The sequence below is a fragment of the Trachypithecus francoisi genome, unplaced genomic scaffold, assembly GCF_009764315.1.
Source record: "Trachypithecus francoisi isolate TF-2019V2 unplaced genomic scaffold, Tfra_2.0 Lachesis_group3, whole genome shotgun sequence".
NCBI classification, from domain to species: Eukaryota; Metazoa; Chordata; class Mammalia; order Primates; family Cercopithecidae; genus Trachypithecus; species Trachypithecus francoisi.
In genome coordinates this window covers 26,555,655-26,578,247 of record NW_022681468.1, presented here as the reverse complement: position 1 = coordinate 26,578,247, position 22,593 = coordinate 26,555,655, and the positions used below count along the sequence as shown (strand labels likewise).

At 37.9% G+C, this 22,593-nt stretch overlaps 1 protein-coding gene across 3 annotated transcripts in view; it reads right to left on the bottom strand.

Annotated features, from left to right (window-relative positions):
- Window positions 1-22,593, bottom strand: part of CEP128 (centrosomal protein 128) — a 488,113-nt gene that overhangs the window by 67,043 nt on the left and 398,477 nt on the right. For all 3 annotated transcript variants that reach the window (XM_033187243.1, XM_033187242.1, XM_033187244.1), the window contains 2 exons: window positions 17,209-17,258; window positions 5,777-5,866 (listed from right to left, as the gene is read on the bottom strand). In XM_033187243.1, coding sequence (XP_033043134.1) covers window positions 5,777-5,866; window positions 17,209-17,258 — 140 coding nt within the window. The remainder of the gene's footprint in view (window positions 1-5,776; window positions 5,867-17,208; window positions 17,259-22,593) is intronic.

Below are 22,593 nucleotides of genomic sequence, written 5' to 3'. Positions count from 1 at the left end.
GATTTAAGTTCAACCTGCAGGTTCATTACTCCACCCACACTTCCAAACCCCCAATCCCTGAACCCCACTCTCAACATGCTCCCAAGACTTAATCCTGAAAAGAAAAGCATTGCTGGAACAATGAAAGGGCATTAGGAGGTAGGAGAAGTCGAGAGGGAAGACCACTTCCAGGAAATAATGAAGATACTTCCATGCCATTTCAGATGGTTTTAATAAATCAGTGGCTCTTATTTTTGTAGTAATAGACTTTGAGAGTCTAATAAAACTTGACATTCTCCCTAGGAAAATGTACATTATATACAACACACATATATAATTTTATATATACTTTTTGGGGTAATGCAGACTCTTTGAAGCCGACCCATGGGCCTCCAAGTCTTTTTTTTTTTTTTTTTTTTTGAGATGGAGTGTCACTCTGTTGCCCAGGCTGGAGTGCAGTGGCACAATCTTGGCTCACTGCAACCTCTGCCTCCTGGATTTAAGTGATTCTCCTGCCTCAGTTCCCAAGTAGCTGGGACTACAGGTGGGTGCCACCACACCCAGCTAATTTTTTTGTATTTTTAGTAGAGACAGGGTTTCACTGTGTTAGCCAAGATGGTCTTGATCTCCTGTCCTCGTGATCCGCCCGCCTCGGCCTCCCATAGTGCTGGGATTACAGACGTGAGTCACTGCTCCCAGCCCAAGTCTTTTTATTCCAAATAAAAACACCTAAAATAAGACATAAGAATATTATAAAAATAAATTATTATATTACACTAAATGCATTTATTTCTTCTTTATGAAACATGCCTAGATAAATAACCTCAGTAACAAAGAAATAAACAATTATGACTATAACTAAGGGCTCTTATAGGGCAGAAGTAAAAATGTAAAATTCTAAGTAGGAGTGAAGTGTTAAACAAAAAACAAAGGAAAAATTTTCTTCAAATACTTGGAAGAAAAGAGCTTTCTGGGAAAAAGCCTGTTTTGCTGCTATTGTTTACATGTGATTGGATAGTCCCTTTTCTATTATTCTTTAGTTCTAAGAAAGGGAAAGTTCACGAAACACCTAAATTGACACAAATATTTTTTTAAATGTTTACCCTTAATGACTGTACATGTAGTCACTGCACAGACATTGAATGACAGTGGAGGGGCGCTAATAGCTGTTCTTACCAATAAGTGAATATTACACTTTCTAAGTAAAAATAATGTGGCCACACATCATGTTTTAATTTGTTCTGGGTTTGACAGATCAGGTGAGGAAAAGCCATACGATATAGGCTTCCCTCAATATACAAATTATTTTGGGGGAAGCCTATAGCATGTATACTATAGAAAGATGTATTTTAACTTTTGAGGTTAATGAGGTTTTGAAACTGCCTTTGCAAAATTATAACTGAGGAAATTATGACAGTGACAGAAATTAAACCTAACTGACTCTATCTTGCTTCTTTCTAATCCTTAAGCTGTCCTTGTTCATTCCTGGGTGTTGGCTGAACTAACTTTGGGAAGGAATTCAGTTCATGGTTTGACTCTGAAACAAAATTGATAACTGCCCTTTACCGTTGTCTTCTTGTCTGGGGTCCAGTCTGCCTTTGCAGGACTAACAAATTAGCTACAAGATTAGAAATTTAGGCCAGGCACAGTGGCTCACATCTGTAATTCCAGCACTTTGGGAGGCTGAGGTAGGTGGATCACCAGAGTTCAGGAGTTTGAGACAGCCTGGCTAACATGGCTAAACCCTGTCCCTACTAAAAATATGCAAATTTGTCGGGCGTAGTGGCAAGCACCTGTAATCCCAGCTACTCGGGAGGCTGAGGCAGGAGAACTGCTTGAACCCAGGAGGTGGAGGTTGCAGTAAGCTGAGATCACACCATTGTGCTCCAGCCTGGGCAACAGGAGCAAAACAATGTCTCAAAAAAAAAAAAAAGAAAGAAAAAGAAAGGAAAAAAGAAATTACAATTTGGGGGTCATGCAGCCTCTGGCTTTCAGGGTCTGAACCTCCCCAAATTGCTCCTGTGGATAACATCATTATTGCATAAACCTAAGATCAGTGCTTGAGATAGTTTACAGACCCTGCACTGGATGGATCGGCTGACACCACCCACACCAGTAATCTGGCCCAACCAGTTCTGCCCTCCCACCCAAAAACCGAAGACATTAAGATAACCGAACTTTAACCCCCTATGATTCCATCTCCAGTCTGACCAATCAGCACTCCCCACGTCCCAAGTTTTTAAGGGTAATTTGGTGAGCCCCTACTCGCCAAATGATCTTTAAAAACTCTGATCCCCGAATGCCTGGGGAGACTGATTTGAGTAATAAAACTCCAGTCTCTTGCACAGCCGGCTCTGCGTGAATTACTCTTTCACCATTGCAATTCCCCTGTCTTGATAAATAGGCTCTATCTAAGCAGCTGGCAAGGTGAACCCATTGGGTGGATACAGTTTGTAACTAGTCTTAAGCTGTATATATTCATTTACTACCACAGTGAAGTGTACTTTAGAATTTAGGAATGGACCAAGGCAAATTCATTAATATCACTAGAGATGAGCAAATATTTGTAGGCTGTTAGGAAATGAGCATTAAATGGATCATTTGTTATCAGAATATCTAATCATTAAAAGTTTATTTGATTCAGCTGAGCTAATCAGCCACATCAATTCATCCATCACATCTCAGAGATGAATTAGAAGCTCATAGGTCTAAATAATAAGAATTCTTCTGCCTCTGGTGAGTACAGTTGAAAGGTGTAGTGACTTTATTTTATCATAATCAGCATTTTCCAAGAATGCTTTAAATATATCATTAGCATATGAAAAAGCATAACACTGGCATAAAAACGTAACAAGAGTCTTCTACCTTTTCCAGGTCTTAGACGCTTGAAGAGTATAGAATAATTCTGGCAACTTCTCTGGGACTTAGGGACCATGATGGACATACCCACATTGAGGACTCCCTACCATCACTATTGTAAAATACAAAGCCTGTCTTCTGGAAGAAAAAGCCACTCAGCTTCACCCAAAGAGACCACTGCATGGCGTTCTTCCTTCCAATGTCAACTCTGTTTAATCCACATTCACACTTTACCTGCTACTTCCTAAATAAATCCGATAGAATGAAATACAAATATGTATATATTTTCTCCTCAGCATTCCCCCATGACAATCCACTACATTTAAAAAGTTTGTCAGATATTCTTAAATAATTAAAAGAGCTAGAAATCATTTTATTTGAAATTATTTGAATACATTTAAAATAGTATTCTTTGCCAAACTTTAAGATAATGAAAAGAAAAGGAAAAGGCTTTGATTAATCATCACACACAAAAGGTCAGCATTTCATATAGTGATTTAAAATAAATTAAAACAAAATAGAGATAAAAATCACTATCTCAATGTAGCAACATCAAAAAAGCTTTAAAATATAGCATAAGTTGGCTTTGAATATACCAAATGCACCTGTGATTTATATATAAAATTGTATGCTATCTATTACAAGTCAGTGAAAGAAGTTAGTCTATACATCAAATACTCCAGGATGGGTGGCATTGGAGCAGCTTGCACTGGTTTCCCAACCATCCTGTGTTCACTGTAACCATCATTAGATACCTGTAGTCAATTTCTGTTAATTCATTTCACTGGCTGCTTATGTGCCTTTTCAAACAACCTACTTCAGCATCTAAAATAACACAACACATATATTGAAGAAAAAACAAAACAAAACAGCAAGGCTTAAAGATTTTGTCTGAAAAGTTGTCAAGAAAAAAAAAAAAACAAAAACAAAAAACCCAACGTTTTGACTTAGGAAGAAAAGCCAATTTAAAGTGATATGTCATGTTCTAGCCTACAGGGAGGCCCAGTAATGGTTCTTGTTGCCTGATTTCCAACCTGGGTGTGGCAAATCTCTGATAGAACTAGAAGCAGAAACAATCACAGGATTTAAAAACAGACTCAAATTGGGTGATCCACATTTCCAATATGTTCTCTCATTTACTACCATTGCCTTGTCAGAGACCTGAGGGCAGCCAGTTGTTCTTCTGTAGCTTTCTTCTGCTGTGTTCTCTGGTTGGTGTTTTAGTTCGTGGTTTTATTATGAGGAGATTACTGACCATTATACTTCAGTTTTGACATTGTTCAGAAAGGCTGCGGTTGTATTTATATTGAAGTGGGGTATGTGTATGGGTTTGTGGGGTGAAGAATGCAAGTGGGGTAAAGAAAGAAGATGAAGAGAACGATACAGAAATGGGGGTCTATTGGTTTGCTTGGACAGATTTCAGACTGGAAAATACAGCCTGAGAGGCAAGGTACGGTTTTATTTAAAATCCCTGTAAGTACTTCTAGGTAGCTGTATGAAACTGACACCGAAAATTCTGATACTACCCTTTAAATTTCAAATCACAAAGCAAAGCAATGAGCTTTCTTTTTCTTATTTTCCTTTAAAATAATCATTTCAAGATTCTTCCTTTAAAGTACAATGTAATGTGCTACATAGGTGTGTACTACAGAATATCACTACAGACAAAATGAAGGGCAAGGGACAGAATTATCTCCAGTCCAGATGTCACTCACCTTTGTTACCTGTTACGAGGAGTTTCACTGGAGTACAACTAAAGATTATTTGCAGATAAAATAAAGACTATAATGGTGGCTAGGGGCAATGCAAAGGACAACCAGTGCAATTTCAGATGCTAACTGTCCCCACAAAGAGATGGAGAAAGAGGAATTGAGGAGTACCAGGAGGCCAACAACTCAGAAACCAGCACACTGTATATTTTTCAAGGATTTACATTAACAAAAATAAAGTACATGATGCCAGTTGTGAGGTTAGTCATATATCAATGGAATATGCTCTGAACTACTATGCAAATCATATTGCAAGAGTGATTATGGCATAATTTACGAGAAGGCTTGTGTCATGCAGAACTTGTGGGAAATAAGAGGGTATGCTTCATTTTCAGGTACACAAAGTGTTCTGCATCTGACTGCCACTGAATATAGCTGGTCTAATGAGACTCCCTGAGGCTGACATCTCCTTTGTTTCCCCGAAGGGCACATATCTCCTGGGCTTCTAGGTGCAAAAGTTTACAGAGAAACCCATATAACCACAGAATCCTTCCTCCCATGCCGTGTTCTCCTGAGTCTTTGAATTACAGCACTGGGTTGTTGACATGTCACACAGCTGAGTCATTAAATGCTACAAGTAAATAGTCCACCTTGGGAATTAAATAACTTACCTTTGGGCAATTCCAGTAATCCACAACATAATTTACATGCAGAGTCATTTACAGGAACCAATGCACAAGGAACATTGTAATGGAGACTCTTTCTTTCCCGTCACTCCCATATTCTTTCTGTGTGATTCTGTGTTCAGTTACCTCTCAGCATTCTATACTAGAGGGACCGCTGATGAGGATGATCAACATCGAAGCAGAAAGTCTTAAACTAACACAGTGGCTGAGATGGGGTAGCTTTTTCTTGCTTCTTAATTTAATTCAGTTCCACTGAGATTAAAACTATTATTAATCTCCATTTCCCAACACACACGCACAGGTAAAAAGGGAAATGTAGCTAAATAATTTAAAGCAACTTCAGATTATCTGCCCTCTGATAATCAATGGTGCACTCTTCTTTCTAAGAACAACAAGGGAAAAAAAACCCAACAACTAAGTTTTTAGCTGCACTTCTGGGAAGCATACATGAAGGCTGACTTATCCTATATGCACTAAAATAAAGCAGATGTGTGTTAACTATTCAGTTCCAAATATCCTAAATATTCCTATGAAATACTTAACTGCTTTTTCTTCCAATTGAGCTTCACTCTGATTTCTCACTGCAGTCTGACTAGCATCTTCCCAAGGTGGAAGTTTAAACAGTAGCTTCGGCTGTTTGAGAGAGATGTGAGTTATGAAAAAGACTTGGAAAGCTCTATCACTTTAAAGTAATTGAAAATGTTATAAATAATAATAGCTATAAAAACAGCACTAATTTGACTATAATAATTTCAAACAAATTTCTAAATTTCTGCCTTTAGAGAAAATGATATGATGTAGTACTTTTAAAATGGTCCCCCAAATAATTCTTACCCAAATTAAAGTCATAAATTTTAGGGAAATTATTACTTTAAATTTAAAACATTTTACTTTTCAGGACTGTAAATAAAGAGTAGTGATTTAGCTCAAAGCATCTTCAACTATATAGGTTTCAAAATCATCCCTGGAAGTAAGTGATCTTAAATTCCAAAGTCTATAAAATGAAGGAGTAACCTGGATGAGAGTTTGTTAATAGCTCTGCCTGGACAGTTTTCACTGGTAATGACAGCTACTCTCAGCACTCACAACCTTACCTGTGGATAACGGGAAGCTGATACAGTGTGGTTGTAGGAGATCAGAAAAGTCTGATTACTCACAATTATAATTCCTTTCCATTTACCAAATTATTTCAAATTCTACCAACAGAAATTTATTATTTGAGGAAAAACTCAAAAAATTATTCTTATTAGACTCTCCCTATGCCAGTTCACCGTTAAACTAGTTCATTCTAAAGCAGGTAAGCAAAGTCCAGGTAGGCACCTGTTGTTATAGGCCCATTATCTGAAAGTGGTCTTTACATGTTTATTTGGTTGAAAACAATTAAAGCAATAATAATATTGCATAACATAAAATTACCTAGACAGGTTGGTCAGCTTACATCCCTATGAAGAGGTAACATTTGAGCTGAAACCTAAAGGATGGAAATGAGCCAGCCACTGAAAGAACTAAAGGAAAAGTATTACCGAGAGAGGCAGATGCAAATATCCTGGGACAGGAATGCGTTTCCTTAATTTCAAGAACAAATGGGACACTGGTATGTGTTATGCCTATTAATGAAAGCATCCCTTTATATTACCAGTACCATAAAAATCAAAACTATTTATTGCAAGTTTAATTGCCAAAATTGCATTGGGTACTTTTAACATATGTTCTTATTTTTTATTTATTTGTTTTTTTGAGACGGAGTCTTGCTCTGTCACCCAGGCTGGAGTGCAGTGGCACCATCTTGGCTCACTGCAACCTCCGCTTCCTGGGTTCAAGCGATTCCCCTGCCTCGGCCTCCTGAGTAGCCGGGACTACAGATGTGCGTCACTACGCCCGGCTAATTTTTGGTATTTTAGTAGAGACGAGGTTTTACCATGTTAGCCAGGATGGTCTTGATCTCCTGACCTGGAGATCCACCCACCTAGCCTCCCAAAGTGCTGGGATTACAGGTGTGAGTCACTGTGCCTGACCCATATGTTCTTATTTCTAATGTTCACAAAAACTTCCAGTAGGAGGATATCATTAATTTCACTCATTTAAAGTCAGGAACATAGACTTCAAACATATTAAGTGTGTTGAAGTTCACGTTGTGATTAAACGTGGGGGGTGGGGAGGGGGTGCTGGTCTGTAATCCATCTACATCTGACTCAAAACAGTCTATATTAACCTCAAAAACAAATTAAAAATCATGAGTGTGTGTGTGTATTTTTTCTACTTAACAGCTCAGCAAAATGGAACTAATGGAAATACCATATGCATACAGTGAGGTTTTAAGAGCAAAGAGACAATAAATTCTTTTTGATATTAGCATCAGGGTGATTTTGTGGTTTTGCATGGTAGAGGTTAGGGGAGGCACTGGGTAACTGCTCTGGAGCCTCTTCCTTAAAGTATGCCAGAACAGACTTCCAGAACCTCATTTTTAACAGACATTAGGTAACAGTGTAATAAAACATACTGTATCAATAAAATTTAATGTCCAAATAAAAAAATTATTTGTATACATTTTTATATTTATTCTACTATATAATAAAGGGGGTATTATACTGTTGCCACATGCCTTTTCTAAGTAAGTTGCAACTCCTTACTTACTCTGGGTCTGACATCAGAGCAGCTGAAGCACATGCAGTCAATACCACTGGGGAAACAGCACAAGAAAGGATTGAGGAAAGCAAACACCTAAACTTAATTAGCTGTAATATTCTGCAGCTAAATGACACCTATATTGTGCTGGTCCCCGTTTTTTTTGGATCTGGACTGCAGGGGTTGAGATTCACCACTGACACCATATATGGCCTCTGTGCTTCAATCCCTGTTTCATTCGTGACCAATTTATTAGTTCTTTTCTCACAGTGAAATGAGAACTAGGGATTTCTATTACAACCAGAATGTAGTAAAGGCATGGAATCTCTTGTAGGTACTATTTTCTATTTTACTTTATGGGCAAATACAGAAATATTGCTAACAGGCATGACATGTTATTTATTAACATGCTAATAAGACTTCACACATTTAAAAGTAAACATTAAACTTCTAACAAATTAAATCTAGAAGAGTACGTGTAATGCAGAGACCCTGGAAAAGGAATGCACTTTAGAATCAATTTTTAAAAAGTAAAATAATCAACTGATTTTAATAAAAGTAAAAAGTATAAGAGGAGATGCTTATTAGTAATTTTTCCAGCTCATTTTAGTTTTATCACTTTTTGCACAATTTAAAATTTATGGAAACATTCTAATGTTGCCTTTAATTTTTGCCAGAATATTTTGAACTTGGTTGAAAACTGAAATTGAAGAAGGAAAAAAAAAACAGAAGAAATTGAAGAAAAAGAGGCCAGGATCTTAAACAATCAGAACAACAACAACAACAAAAAAAGGTGAACAGATTCTGTTTTTCATTGCTCTTAAGTATAGTAGAATAGAAGTCAAGCAAGTTCAAAAACAAGTACTAGTTCTCTCACTTACTGGCTGAGGAAGCTATGAGTCTCGGCGACATTATCCATAAAATTAGAATAGTAGTTATGGACCTTGGAAGATTGTTGTGAGTAATAATTTACATAAATTTAGCAGTTTTACCACAGTGTGTGACACAAAGAATTGCTTGGTTTCATGTGTGACTTTTTCCCTCTCCTTTGACACACAGACCATCGCCCTTTGGGCTGATTTAGCACAATCCTGACGGGAGTTAGCAAATGCTAAATAAGTATTTGTTAGTAGACTGAAGCATAAAATAAGTGAGTTTTCAAGATCCCAGACTGGGGAAATCCTCTGCAGTGTTTCTGTATATTCTGGAAAATCAGCTAGAGATTAGGCAGGGAGGTAGCCTTAGAAGTGAGAACTACAGTGTCTTTTAATCATGTATTATTAGTACTTAGGATCTCAGAGATTTGTTTCATGAGTCAATGAAAATGTGTTTCAACCAGAAAGGTATTATCGCTGAGCATTTATTTCCAAATCTGTTGCACGCTGTAGTCATTACTTAGAATATTGCTTTTCACAATGTCATTGTTATCCAGAGATAGACGATAAAATGGATTAACATGGATATTTGCCCAAAGTTTGAGGTCTGTCTAGGGATGTGCTGTGAGAGGTATAAGCAATGTACTGTAAAATATTATGCGGAATGATCTTGAAGTGATCACTTATGTTCTGCAACACAGATGAGATTGCCACAAATTACAGGGTGCCCACTGACTCGTGACTGGCAAAAACTCCCAGATAAACTTAAGACTGAAACATCATACTGTGTTGAGATTTGGAAAAAAAAAAAAAAAAGAAAGAAAACATACGCTGCTATCTACATAAGCCCCAGTGCCCATGAAGCCCAGAGCTCAGACTCTTGACAGTTGAACCAAGGTATGTTTTCTGGAAGCATTGCTTTTCCCAAAGTCAACTGTAAAGGGGATAGTGTATGAAGACACGTCAAATCATCTTCCCCCTGGTGGGAGGAATTTACCAATTCTGTAAAACACACCCAGGTCACTTTGTTTGTTTGTTTATTTGTTTGTTTTGCTCTGTTGGCCAGGCTGGAATGCAATGGTGCGATCTCGGCTCACTGTAACCTCCGCCTCTCAGGTTCAAGCGATTCTCCTGGCTCAGCCTCCCGAGTAGCTCGGATTATAGGTATGGGCTACCACGCCTGACTAATTTTTTGTATTTTTTTTTTTTTTTTTTTTTTTAGTAGAGATGGGGTTTCATGTTGGTCAGGCTGGTCTCGAACTCCTGACCTCAGGTGATCTACCCACCTAGGCCTCTCAAAGTGCTGGGATTACAGGCATGAGCCACCTCGCCCAGCCTTTTTTACTGCAAACTTTTAAAATAAACTTTCTGTCACAGAGAAATATTTGGGCTTTTGAGCTCAAAGACTATGCTTTGATTTTGCATTTTAACAATGTTTCCAAATGATGTGTGTTTTTTTAGAAGCTTTTTTAGAAGCTTAATTCAAGGAGACTGCTGAGTCCTGGCGACTTGTGCTTTTCATCCCACTAGATAAACAGAATCAGGCACGTTTTTATATTTCTTTTATTCTCAAAGGAAAATGACCTAGTCAATCAACTTTGATATATTCAGGCACAAGAATACTTCTTTCACAGGGTATTCTATTTTTAAGTTTTATACCGTCATAAATTTGGGGTTAATATTAAGTTGCAAATTTCAGATAAAACAGAGTGACAAAGTTTAATGATCACTAAAATTTCAGTGGAATCCATTTTCCTGAGAGTGGGTCCCTGCTCTCATGAGGCTTCTTGACCCAGTAAATTGAAGGGTGTAAATCTAATTGGCTGAGACCCTGTTTGACTCCAAGGCAGACTGCTAATGTGTTCTTTCTGGTGGAACTTTGTACCAGATTTAAGGTTTGGTAAGTCTGTTCACCTTTGGAGAAAATAGAGATTTAAATGAGCTGTTAAGTCGCCTCTGCCTGAAAGTGGCAAAGGGTGGCCCAACCTTCCATTCTCACAACACTGAATCTTGTTTTGTTTATGCCATTGCTTAGAACAATTATTTTTAAATCACATTTCAGAAGAAGACATAGAGAAATGTAGTTATTTGCCTAGGCTTTGAGGAATGCACCTTCAGAAGAATACCTGGGTATGCATTACATTTTGGTTTCCCGAAAGATAAAAATTCTATCATAACTCTTACGAGTCATCTTAGGAGTGGGTAGGGACTGTATTACTTTCTAGTTTAATGAAACCTTAAACAGTTAATCCCAATTTATCAATTTATTCAAATCAAGACTTCCAAAAATGTACTTTAGTATCTCCCAAGAAAATGGGAATTTCTGGGGAAATGAATTACTTCAGTTCTTTCTGAGATCCAGTGGGAGAGCAGAGCGTTCCCCGCCACCCTCATCCTTCTAAAGCAACTCTGAGGGAACTCTAAAAGGGACTTGCAGCTGCCCCACCCTGCATTTCCACCTGCCATCTCTAAAAGTACTGGTTATGGGCATTCTATAGTCTGGCAGAAAAGACTGACAGCAAAAGCACAGAAATTATCCAGCGGGTCGATCAATAGCCCAGTTTCTCACATGGTTTCCTTACCAGGGGGATTAGCCATCTACTGGGTACTGAGAGGTTCATGCACTATCTTGCCAGCTTCTGGGAGGGTAATTTATTTGCTAATGACAGTCACATTATTTGGTGGCTTTTCCTGCCCAGTTTATCTCCAACTGTTGTGCCTGACAACTCTACACTGGCATTCTTTATATTATAATACCCTAATATTAATATTTATTAAGTTTGTTCCAAAAGAACCAAGAAGGCATATTCTATTTTTTTCCTTGAAACACTGTGTTGCCACAGGCTACTCCATAAGTAGCTGAAATAAATAATGGCTGGGGAAAAGATTCTCTTCTCCTTACTGCTCATTTCAAATGTTTTTGCCTAAGCACTACTGAGGTCACAAAAACAAAATCTAACACCTGTCCCTCCACAGTACTGAAAAGAAAATCAAACCCTTCAAGTGGGAGATTCCAGACTATTTTTCAAAGTCAACTGATAGAGAAATTAAATATGATTATGGGTTATCTGAAAAACAGCATGGCACTAATGACATTTAATATCTTTCAGGCAGAGCTTCTGGAATGTCTCAGAAAAATCAGTCACTTAAATATATATATTCAAGATTGTATATATTTTTATATATTTTATTATAGATCTACATAATACAATCTTACATATAAATCTGTAATTAAAATCTATTATATATTATATGAAATATTCATATACATATATATATATACAAAATCTGTAAACCCATTGTTAAAAATTAAGGATTAGTTCATTTCTAATAAAATTTCTAATAATGATACCAAATAATGTGTCCAAAAATACTTGTGACAACATTTAGATTACAAGTTCTACAACTAAAATGTTTCCTTTCTCCTCCTAAAATAATGAGATTGATATTCACATGTAGCCCAATAACCCATTTAATTATTGCCATATCATGACTTTTTTTTCAATTTTTCATTATATTTAACAGCTGGCCAAAGATATAATACTACTTCCTTCAGCATAATCTGACAAAAATATGAATTTGAATTTCAGAGTTGACCATGGCAGGGGGAAGGTAAGAAAAGGGCAAGGGTAGAAGGTGGCGAAGAGGGAAAGAGGAGCCCCATGGGGGCAGAGACCTTCTTTGACTCGTTTATTGCTTTATCCCTAAGCATGTAGCATCATGTCTGACACACAGTAGGTGTAAACAGTCACTGTGTAGAATTAATATTTATTACGACCTGTTAGGCACCAAAGTTTTCACATTTCTTATGGTAGCTAATCCTCTCTAGAGTCCTATGAAATCAGTATTATTATTATCCTTAATTTACAATATCTATATATTGTGCTGACACAAAACAACCTACCAATGGCTTAGTATGAAAGGAAAATGAATAGTAAAAATTATGTTCATAGTCATCTAGTTTTAACTCATTTCAAATAAAATGAAGAGAGATGACTGGAAGTTATTGAATGACTCATTTCAAATAAAATGAAAAGAGAGATGACCAGTAAGTTATCATATGAGTAAAGGCACATGAGTTTTGCAGAGAGTCTGTTTAGTGACTGTCATAGGACCCACTGTGAAGCTTTCATAACTAAGCATGATACTAACTCTCCATGTGCGTTGCATTTTAGGGAAAGGTGAACCAGGTAGACTGGTATTTAAAAAAATAAAAACACGAAACAGCAGCAATACCTACCACTATTAGCCATCACCAGCAAGGTGTCAAGTCACTGAATACAATTCAACTAAATCAGGAAAAATGGATTACCTTGTGTGTCTATTTTAAAGTTTCGGCTGATCTTGAGAGGAATGAAAAAGGGATTTGCTTGTTTCAATGTAGCTCAAAATATGCAAATAAAACTCTGATACTGCACTACACATTTATAGTCAAAGACAATACTTTGTTTTTAAGAGGAGCAGTACACAATGTAACTGCAAATGAATGTCACACACACAAAAAGGAGCCAATGTTAAACTCCAATGAAGAATTTTGGTAATTACAAGCTGTATTGTAAAAATCACTGTCAAACATGTTTGTCTTCATTGTTTGTGATTCCCCTTAAGATTGAAAATGCTCTCTTCCCTGCGGCTCCGCTCCCTCTGTTGTTTTATCCTTTTCCACTGCTTACTACCACTCATGTGAAATTACTCCTGCGTGTATGTGTGTGTGTGTTTGTGTGTGTCTGTGTCTGTACAGGAATGGCAGAATTTGGATGTCTCTCCCTCAAAAATTTAAACAAAAAATGAACTCTAGGACAAGACAGGGATTGGTGTTGTTTTTTAATGGGTGGATCTTGAGGAGACCCAGGAATAGGAGCTATATAAATAAGAGACCAGTAGGGTGGCATTCATTTGTTTATTTAGTAAACAGAAAATTACTGAGTACCTAGTAAGATGAGGCACTGTGCTAAGTAGTGGACATACGGAAAAGTGAAAGACGTGAGAGCTGATTGACAGGTATGATAGGAAATTACAGTTCATTGAAAGGTAAATTTTTGTTTTGAAACCTAAACCCCATAGCTAAATGGATCCAAGAATTTAACAAATATTTATTCAGTTCTGTTGATGATCTTCCCCTTGAAATATTCTTTTGCTAAACTTCATAGCACTATGTGTTCCTGAAATTATTTCCTTTATGTCTTAGATTCCTTTGCAAGATTTTCATCCTTAGCCTGTTGTTTAAATGTTGGTGTTTCCTAGGGTTCTGGCCTAGGATTTCATTTCTCCTCATTCTAAATACTTCCCCTGGGAGTTCACATTCGCTGTGTGACTTAGTATCATTCCTATGATATGGACAACAGATATGATGGCATCAAATTCTGCATGTTCAGATCAAACAGCTTCTGGGCTCCAGACTCATATGAACCAACCTTAACATCACCTTCCGGACATTTCAAAATATCAAAAACTGAATGGATCAGCTTCCTCCTATATCACTGACGAGCACAACTATCTGTAAAGCTGCTGAATTGAGAAATCCAAGAATCATTCTTAACTCCTTCCCTTTTACTTCCTAACACCCAATCTCAAAGTTCCATGGGCTTTATATTCTAAAACATAGTAAGAAGTCACCCACTCCTCTTCATGCTCTCTGATGCCACCCAATCCAGGTCACCATCATCTCTTGCCGAGAGTCTCACAAACATCTGCTTAATTGGTCTCCCTGGTTTCAATCTTGCCTGCCTCTAATTATTTTTCACGTTACAGCCAGGTATCTCTTTAAAATGCAGACTTACCATATTGTTCTCTTATTTCAAACCCTTTTCCAATTTCTCATATACTGAAGGGAAAGTCCAAACTCCTCCACAAGGTCTTTTAGACCTCCGTTTACTTAAAAAGTTCTCGTTTTGCTGCCCCTCTCTCAGATGCTACACTCCAATATACCGAACTTTCAGTTCCTTAGACATGAAACTGCGCTCTTTTACCCTAGGCCTTCCCCTATCCTTTACTACTGCTGAAAACTTTTATCTTCACTGTAAACGTGCCTAGCTAACTCCTAGTTATCATTCCAACATTGGCTTTCTTTGGGAAGCCTACTTGGATTGCCACCCCACTCCAGTTTAACCTACCTCAACTGTACTTAATTCCCTTTCAGTTCTGTCAACCTACACTTACCTATGACAAACAAGGACAGATGTTCTTATGATATGTTCCCACAGTCACTTATACTTTTCCTTTAATATGATTTTTGAGCATTTTATTATAAAAACTGATTTTTATAGTCTTCACTAATTGTAATATAGAGGGCAAGAAGCCATCCAGTATACACAGCTTGCCTTTGTATCCCTAGCACCTAGCACAGTGGTGTGCACAGAATTGGTGCTTGGTAAGTGTTTGTTCAATGAGTAAATGGAGTACCTCATTTATAGGAAATCGGAAAGGGTTTCGAGCTAAATAAAATACCCCCTACCCCTAATGAGAATAGCATAAAATGCAGAATGTCTGTTATACATAATTATAAGATGATAATGAGTAAATAAAATTGACTCCAATTTGGATACATGAGGATGTGTTAACATTGTAAATTGGAATTAAATATTTAGCTCTCCCTTCTGGGATCATCTAATCCACACTAAACACTTCCGGAAGACAATTTTATGATTTTCTATTACAGATGAGAAAATAGGCACAGCAAAGTTAATTGAGTTATCCAAGGTTACCCAGTGAATCAGAAACAGAGCCAGGTACTATTGTGTCATTGTAGGATTTCAGCCTATATACTTGAATAGTATTCTCCAAACTATCATCTCTGATATTCATATGTGAATATAGAAATCAGGAATATAGGCACTTTTCCAAGGATCTTCCTCTAACCTTTAACATTAAAGGCTTTCTGTGATATGCTTCTGTACTCTTGTACATTCCGAGAGTTCCTTCTTTATTCGTAATAGAGTGTTAATATCAGGCACCAGTTACCACTACAAAGTGTCAACATTTAACTCTTCTGCTCTCGGACATCATATTACACATTCTCCAACTATAAATGTCCATAGCTAGTTGGCTGGTGCATTCTATTGCACTGGATGGACATTTCAGTAGAAAATGCTGCCAGTATTTAATAAACATTTGAGAAGAAACATAGGCTATTAAATTTAATGAGAATACTAGTTCCAACATTTGTACTGTGAAAGAAAAAATTACTTGTGCTGCCATTTCAAAAGGCCAGATATATACTCAATAAGTATGTTTATATATGTTATTCTGGGTAAACACAACACATAACCACAATGCCTAAAAAGACTTTCTCAGTATACACATTTAGTGTACAAAGAGCTACGTTTTTTGTAACAACAAGCATTGGTGATATTAGTTTCACAGAGATAGGCAGGTCAAGTATACACTTGAGATTCTTCCTAGCCCCAGACTGGACTAACCAATGCTCTTTTTTTTTTTTTAATATATATATATACCTGAATATAATACAAGATGTTAAAATAATCTAATCTGTACAAAACCACAGCTAACATGTACCATTTTTATTAGATATATAAACTATGCTTCCTCTGCATTTTCAGATCAATTATATAATTTTCTCTTAATGGATATACCATCAAGTAGAAGAATCCCCAATCACAGAACATTTCCCTTGCTCTTTGGACTTTATGTGGCCTATCTTTCATTTGCCAAAAGCAAAAATCTTTACCCTTAAAGCACTCAAACCAGCTCATTACATCACTCTCCAGTCTTGCCTTGTAGCTCCAGGCCAATGAAGAACTCTAAATGTCCAAAGTATTTACTGTTCTTAATCCCCAACGTGACATTAACTGAATTGGTTCTGTCATGGGAATATAACTGATTATGTTCCCCCTAATAAAGACAGACACTTGAGTTAGCCATTTGTAAGTTAGCCCAATGTGAAGGGAAGAGAGAACTTCTGTCAGATGTCAACTTAACATCCATTGCTCACGGAAGTGTCAATTGAAATTCGAGTGGAATCTTTCTAACACAATTTTCCAGCCCAAGAAATGTGAATAAACCTCTACTGAATTGAGAGGCTGTATAAGGCAATCTTAAGCTCTATTTATGTGTTAATTGGTTGGTCATTGGTAGATGACACCCATGGGGTCAGAATACTTTTGACTTTCACTTGAAAATGTAGATTTCATGAATTCATCCTCATTCATCAGTCCTGTTTTGAGGGAAATGACTATGAAGGCATACTGTCTTCATTTCCCAATGCTGCAGTTCCTGTTATGCTATACCAAGGAATAAAATTTCCTATCAAAAGTAGCATAGATGCTGATTTGGCTTCCTGCTTTAGATCACTGCTCTCAGAGACTTCTAAAGGAAGCAAATTCCAACTTTATAGTTCTGACATTGTCCGTGTCACCCCATTTGCTATACCAGCATGAATGTGACACCAATAAAGGATAAAAGAGCAAAACACAAATGTTTTCATACCAAGGATTCTTGCCCTATTTAAGAATTTACCTGCAGAGATCCCATTTCTTCATCTTTTCTTTGGGTCTCTTCCAGTAGATCTGTAACGAGAAAGCAAAATACCCATCAAAATACAATGTAAAAATGAGTTGCCTCTTATCATTAAATGCAGTTCAGCCAGTAGCTTGTATAAACTGTTGCCTGAGAAGAGAATTTGATATTTAAGTGTGAGAAGCAATGTAAAAGAAACACCCTCTGATCCCAACTGATGACATGCAGAGCGCTGGAGCCTGCCAACTCTAAGCTAGCTGAGAAGCCCTGGGACATCTCTCAGCTTTACCTGACATACCAAAGGACAATATTAAATCAATTAAAAATCTGTAATCATACCAATATTTTAGGAATTTTGGTCTCATGCTTATATAACTAAATGCTACATAAAATTTCCTTTAGAAAAAAAGAAAAGCCTTTTTCTTTTGAAAGAAAAATTGGAAACAAACCATTTGCCCTTAAAATAAGCTCCCAAGCCAAGTTCCACCCCTAGAGTCAATTTTTTATAACCAAACCAAAACACCCTGGAATAATAAGTGTTATTAATGGAAGTGGAACACCACCTCATCCATAAAGTCTTATTAATTATTGTTTCCCATTGAGAGGGTGGGATGCATTGAAGCTACATTTGACTAAGAGTTTGGCACCATCCCAGAGAAATTAGTGGTTGGAAGGGAAGGTCGTCAACTGAAGAGAGCTCTGTCTTAATGCATGTATACAGCCACGGTGTCTCAGTGCCCTACATTAATTTATGAACTTGCTATTAAGAAAACATATTTTCTGCCTGCAGCTATACCACCCTGTGCTATTATCTTATTATATCTCATAAACCTAAAGAGGACTAGGTTGAGTCAGAACTTGGATAAAAACTGGCAAGAAACACCTACAGCAGTGTATATTAATATGAATATTTGCCTTACTCTCTCTTTGATATAGCTTACCAAGAGGCTGTTACATAAAAGGAAAATATAAGTTAGAGAAGCCTAATATGTATCCCAGAAAGCCAAACTCAAATGTTTTAGCAAGTGCTATACTAGATATAGCAGGAAACAGTCATATAGTAAAGTGACAAAGTCATGCTGGTGTGTTGTAATTGGGCAGGCAATACACCAAAATTTCAGGAGACCTGGCAGATGACAGAACTGACAGTAATGATCCTTTGAGGCTGCACAGCTAAGAGGGTTACAGATGAGAGGTAAGCAATCTCCTGAAGACACAACATGCTAGGATTAAGGATAAGAGATTGTTTCTATTTTGTATGCTGTAGAGGAACTGACTTTGCTCCCAAAACCTCCCATAATCAGGTACATCAAAAAGTAAAAAGAGCAGGCCAGTGTTTTAGGGTGTATTTTTAAAGGGGTTTTGATTGGCATATTAGGTTCTTTAGCTATAAGATACAGAAACCAACTTGGGGTATGGAAGAATGTTTAAGTGCCCTCAATCATTCCTCTTCCTGCATCCTCACTCATTTGCATTGTGGTTTTATAGCTACTTCCATCAAGAAGCCATGCACATCTGCTTCACTTCTTGCATCTGGGCTGGCCTCCTGACTTGATTTGGTGAGTACAATATAGCTGAGGTAACTCTGTTTCAGTCTGGACTGAGGCTTTAAGAGACCTCACACATTTCCACTTTTTCACTTGGAACCCTGTCACTGACATCTGAATAGGCCCAGACCAATCTGCTAGATGACAACAGACACATGGTCTAGGATTCTTCCCACCTCTGTCACCCTGCAGGTTGCCCCAGCTGCCAGCCAGCAAATGCCCAGAAGCAGAGTTGCCCAGTCAATCTCAGGATGACTACAGATGACTGAGATGGAAACCCAACTGAGACCAGACGAACTACCCAGCTGAGCCCAGTGTCAACTCTAACTCACAGAACCAGGAGCTAAATAAATGGAATTCTGGAGTGGTTTGGCACCTGGTACTTGCCATCTGATAGCAATGAGCTGCTAACTGAATAACATGTACTTAGAAGTTATTAGAAGGTAACAAATAGATACACTGGAAAAGAGGATCCCAAATCTGAAGGGAGTAACAACTACAGCAGGTCTGGCTGGGTTGAGATGTGGGTAGGATGAGCTGATGAGCTAATGAGCACTTTATTCTGGGTTCCTCTAAACTTTCTGTCATTCTACTCAAGATGAAAGTGCATAAAGAGAACAGCTACTGAGCCTAGCTTAGATCTCTTGCCTACTGCTTGGCTAGGGGAAAGTATGGAGTACTTTCACTGATAATCCCAAAAGGAGTGGACTAAGAATAGAAAGAATAGTTTCCAAATGCAAAATTAGGGTTCTGTAACAGGAGAAGGAACAACGGACATCAGGCAGGCCAACACAACAGATTTCTACACCACCTGGTTTCAGTAAACTGTGTCCTTACCCCAACTCTCTTCAATATTTGTGAGATATAAGATCACTGCTGTGTTCCTATGAGGATGTGGCTACTTAGTTCCATTATTTCTGGATATTAGGAGGTTCTCAGAGCTGAGCCCTTTGTAATGAATTACATTGGTTAATGGTGCAGTGTAACTGGAGTAATATATAGTGCGGTTCATCAATCACAAAAAAAACTAATCTTGTTTCTCCAGAGTCAACTTAGTATGGCAACTCCAAACACCTTAGATAAAACTTACTGAATCAATAATGAGTATCAGATCTTTTATGCAGCCAAACACAACTCACTCATCTGATAAAATATAGATGGAAAGAAGTCCAGTCTACTCACAGAACTTCATAAAATTATAGGAACTTAAAAATTATGTTCTCAGTTTTCTCCAAATACATACGGGTCATACTACTCTTCCGACAAATCTGATGCCAATGACGATGCTTGATTTGGGATAGCTGAATAAAAATAACCAAAGAATTCCTAGAATTGGCATTTTAAATTTTAAATAAATATTCTCCCTGACTGACCATCTTGTATAAAGGGTATAAGCAGACACCTGTTTTGGTTTTTTTTTTTTTTGTAGTTTGTGCCACATATCTTCCCTTTGAGAACTCCTGTTCTTCTCTTCCATGTGATTTCCATGAAACTTTTGGTCAAGAGGTCTAACTAACCTTTCCTGCTGCAAAAGTAGGTCATGGCCCAGGTTAGCAAGTCAGAGCATCTTATCCCCCTGAACATATGAGCTAAGCAATACCAGAGGTGTCCTTTTAGAGGATTAATATGGATGCCCGGAGAGAAATTTTTTCCTTCTGAAGCCACAGCTTATATTAATTAGCCTGGCGTTTCGAAGTCTGTATTTTCTACTATGTTGAAGAAACTTATTAAGCAATGAGGCCGGGAAAGAAGAAATGAGAATCAAGAAACAGAATTGCTTGAGGACTACATCCACCGTTGACTGAAGACCCCAAACCTTCTGGACTTCCAATACATAATTCTTCTTCTATTCTTTTTCTTAAATTAGCTTTTGTTGGATTACTGCCATTTTTTAAAGTCTCTAGGGATGTGGTTGTATTGAACCTTCTTATCTCTATTCAGAAGCCTAGAGAACTTAAGAGTTGAGAAGAACTTTCCAGTCCACCTTAAAATGTTTCATCCTACAACAAATAAATGAAGACATGAGACTCAAAGAAATGCAGGTGGTTTGGCTGAGATCACCTAGTTAGTACAAAGCCACTTTCAGAGCTTTGCTCTTCTATCATCCTGCTCTGTTTAATCATGCTCTCATTTGTACCTCTCAATACTTAATTGCACCCTTCTTCATATTGACTTAAAAATAAAATACACATTTGTCTGTATTCTTCTGACCTGCTTTAAAAGTTCTCTGATGTCAAGTCAACAATCAGGGCGTCTATGACTTTTTTTTTTCTTTCTTCAGATAGTGTCTCCTCTGATGCCTAGGCTGGAGTGTAGTGGTGTAATCTCGGCTCACTGCAACCTCCACCTCCTGGGTTCAAGTGATTCTCCTGCCTCAGCCTCCTGAGTAGCTGGGATTACAGGCACCACAGCCAGCACGCTTTGCTACTTTTTATGTTTTTAGTAGAGACGGGGTTTCACCATGTTGGATGGGCTGGTCTTGAACTCCTGATCTCAAGTGATCCGCCCGCCTCGGCCTCCCAAAGTGCCGAGATTACAGGTGTGAGCCACTGCCTCTGGCCCGTCCATATTTTACATCCATGTTCTCCTTAATTACTGCCTTTCTATGTTTGATATTTAACTTATATCCCCAAAATTGCTCACTCCACCTACACCACTGTTGTATGCCACTGCTCACTTGTTAGGTGCATTGTTCAAGCACATGCATTTGGAATGATGAACAGGGTTATTAACCTGTGCTGATGAAATATGGCTACTGGGCATTTCTGAGAAGCACCACTCTACTGCAAACAGACAAAACATGAGAGAATATAGGTGAGACCCCTAGATAGTTGAAGTGACATAATACTGTGATAACTGAGTGTGATTAGTATCCCTCATTATAATGAACAATCTTGTTGTTTGTTCTTATCAGCATGGAAAGAGCTGAATGGCTGCTCTGCTCCCTTGCTCACCACTGATATGTTCGTGTTTTCTTTTATTATTCTCTGGTTTGCTGTTCCATACAAATAGCAAATCAACTACCATGCAAGTTGCTGTGGTGAAATTTGCTTCCATCCACACTAGTTAATGAAAGATCTTTGGTAAAAAGGACAGCAGTCCTGTGTATTTTCCTTGGATTGGTTCCTTTTTCCTTTTTTTTTTTTTTTTTTTTTTGAGACAGAGTCTTGCTCTGTCGCCCAGGCTGGAGTGCAGTGGCGCGATCTCGGCTCACTGCAATCTCCACCTCCCAGGTTCGCATCATTCTCTGGCCTCAGCCTCCCGAGTAGCTGGGACTACAGGTGCCCGCCACCATGCCCAGCTAATTTTTTGTATTTTTAGTAGAGACAGGGTTTCACCGTGTTAGCCATGATGGTCTTGATCTCCTGACCTTGTGATCTGCCGCCTCGGCCTCCCAAAGTGCTAGGATTACAGGCATGAGCCACCGCACCTGGCCCCAATTTTTTAAATGAGCTGATACTCACTCATTATGACATAAAGTCATTAGAGGAAGAAAAAGCCATATAAAAAAGCAGAACATCATGAATGAGAATTAGATAATCCAGCTGTCCTGTTTTGTCTTGTTTCTGCTTTACATTTCTCTGGCACACTTAGGGTTAATATATCACAACCATGTTTTTGGCTAAGATACTTTTATATCTCTTCCTCTGCAGTCTTTGCAACCAGTGATCTGGCTGTTAAAGGAGGTTTGACACTTTCTAGTGTTGATTTTGGTTTCTGGTAACCAAGAAGCAGATAAGATTGTTTATTTTTAAAAGGTGAGTCATGTCCAGGTGTGTATGAGCAACTCACCCATCTAGTAACTTGAACCTTCCTAGGAAGAATGAAGATCAAACTG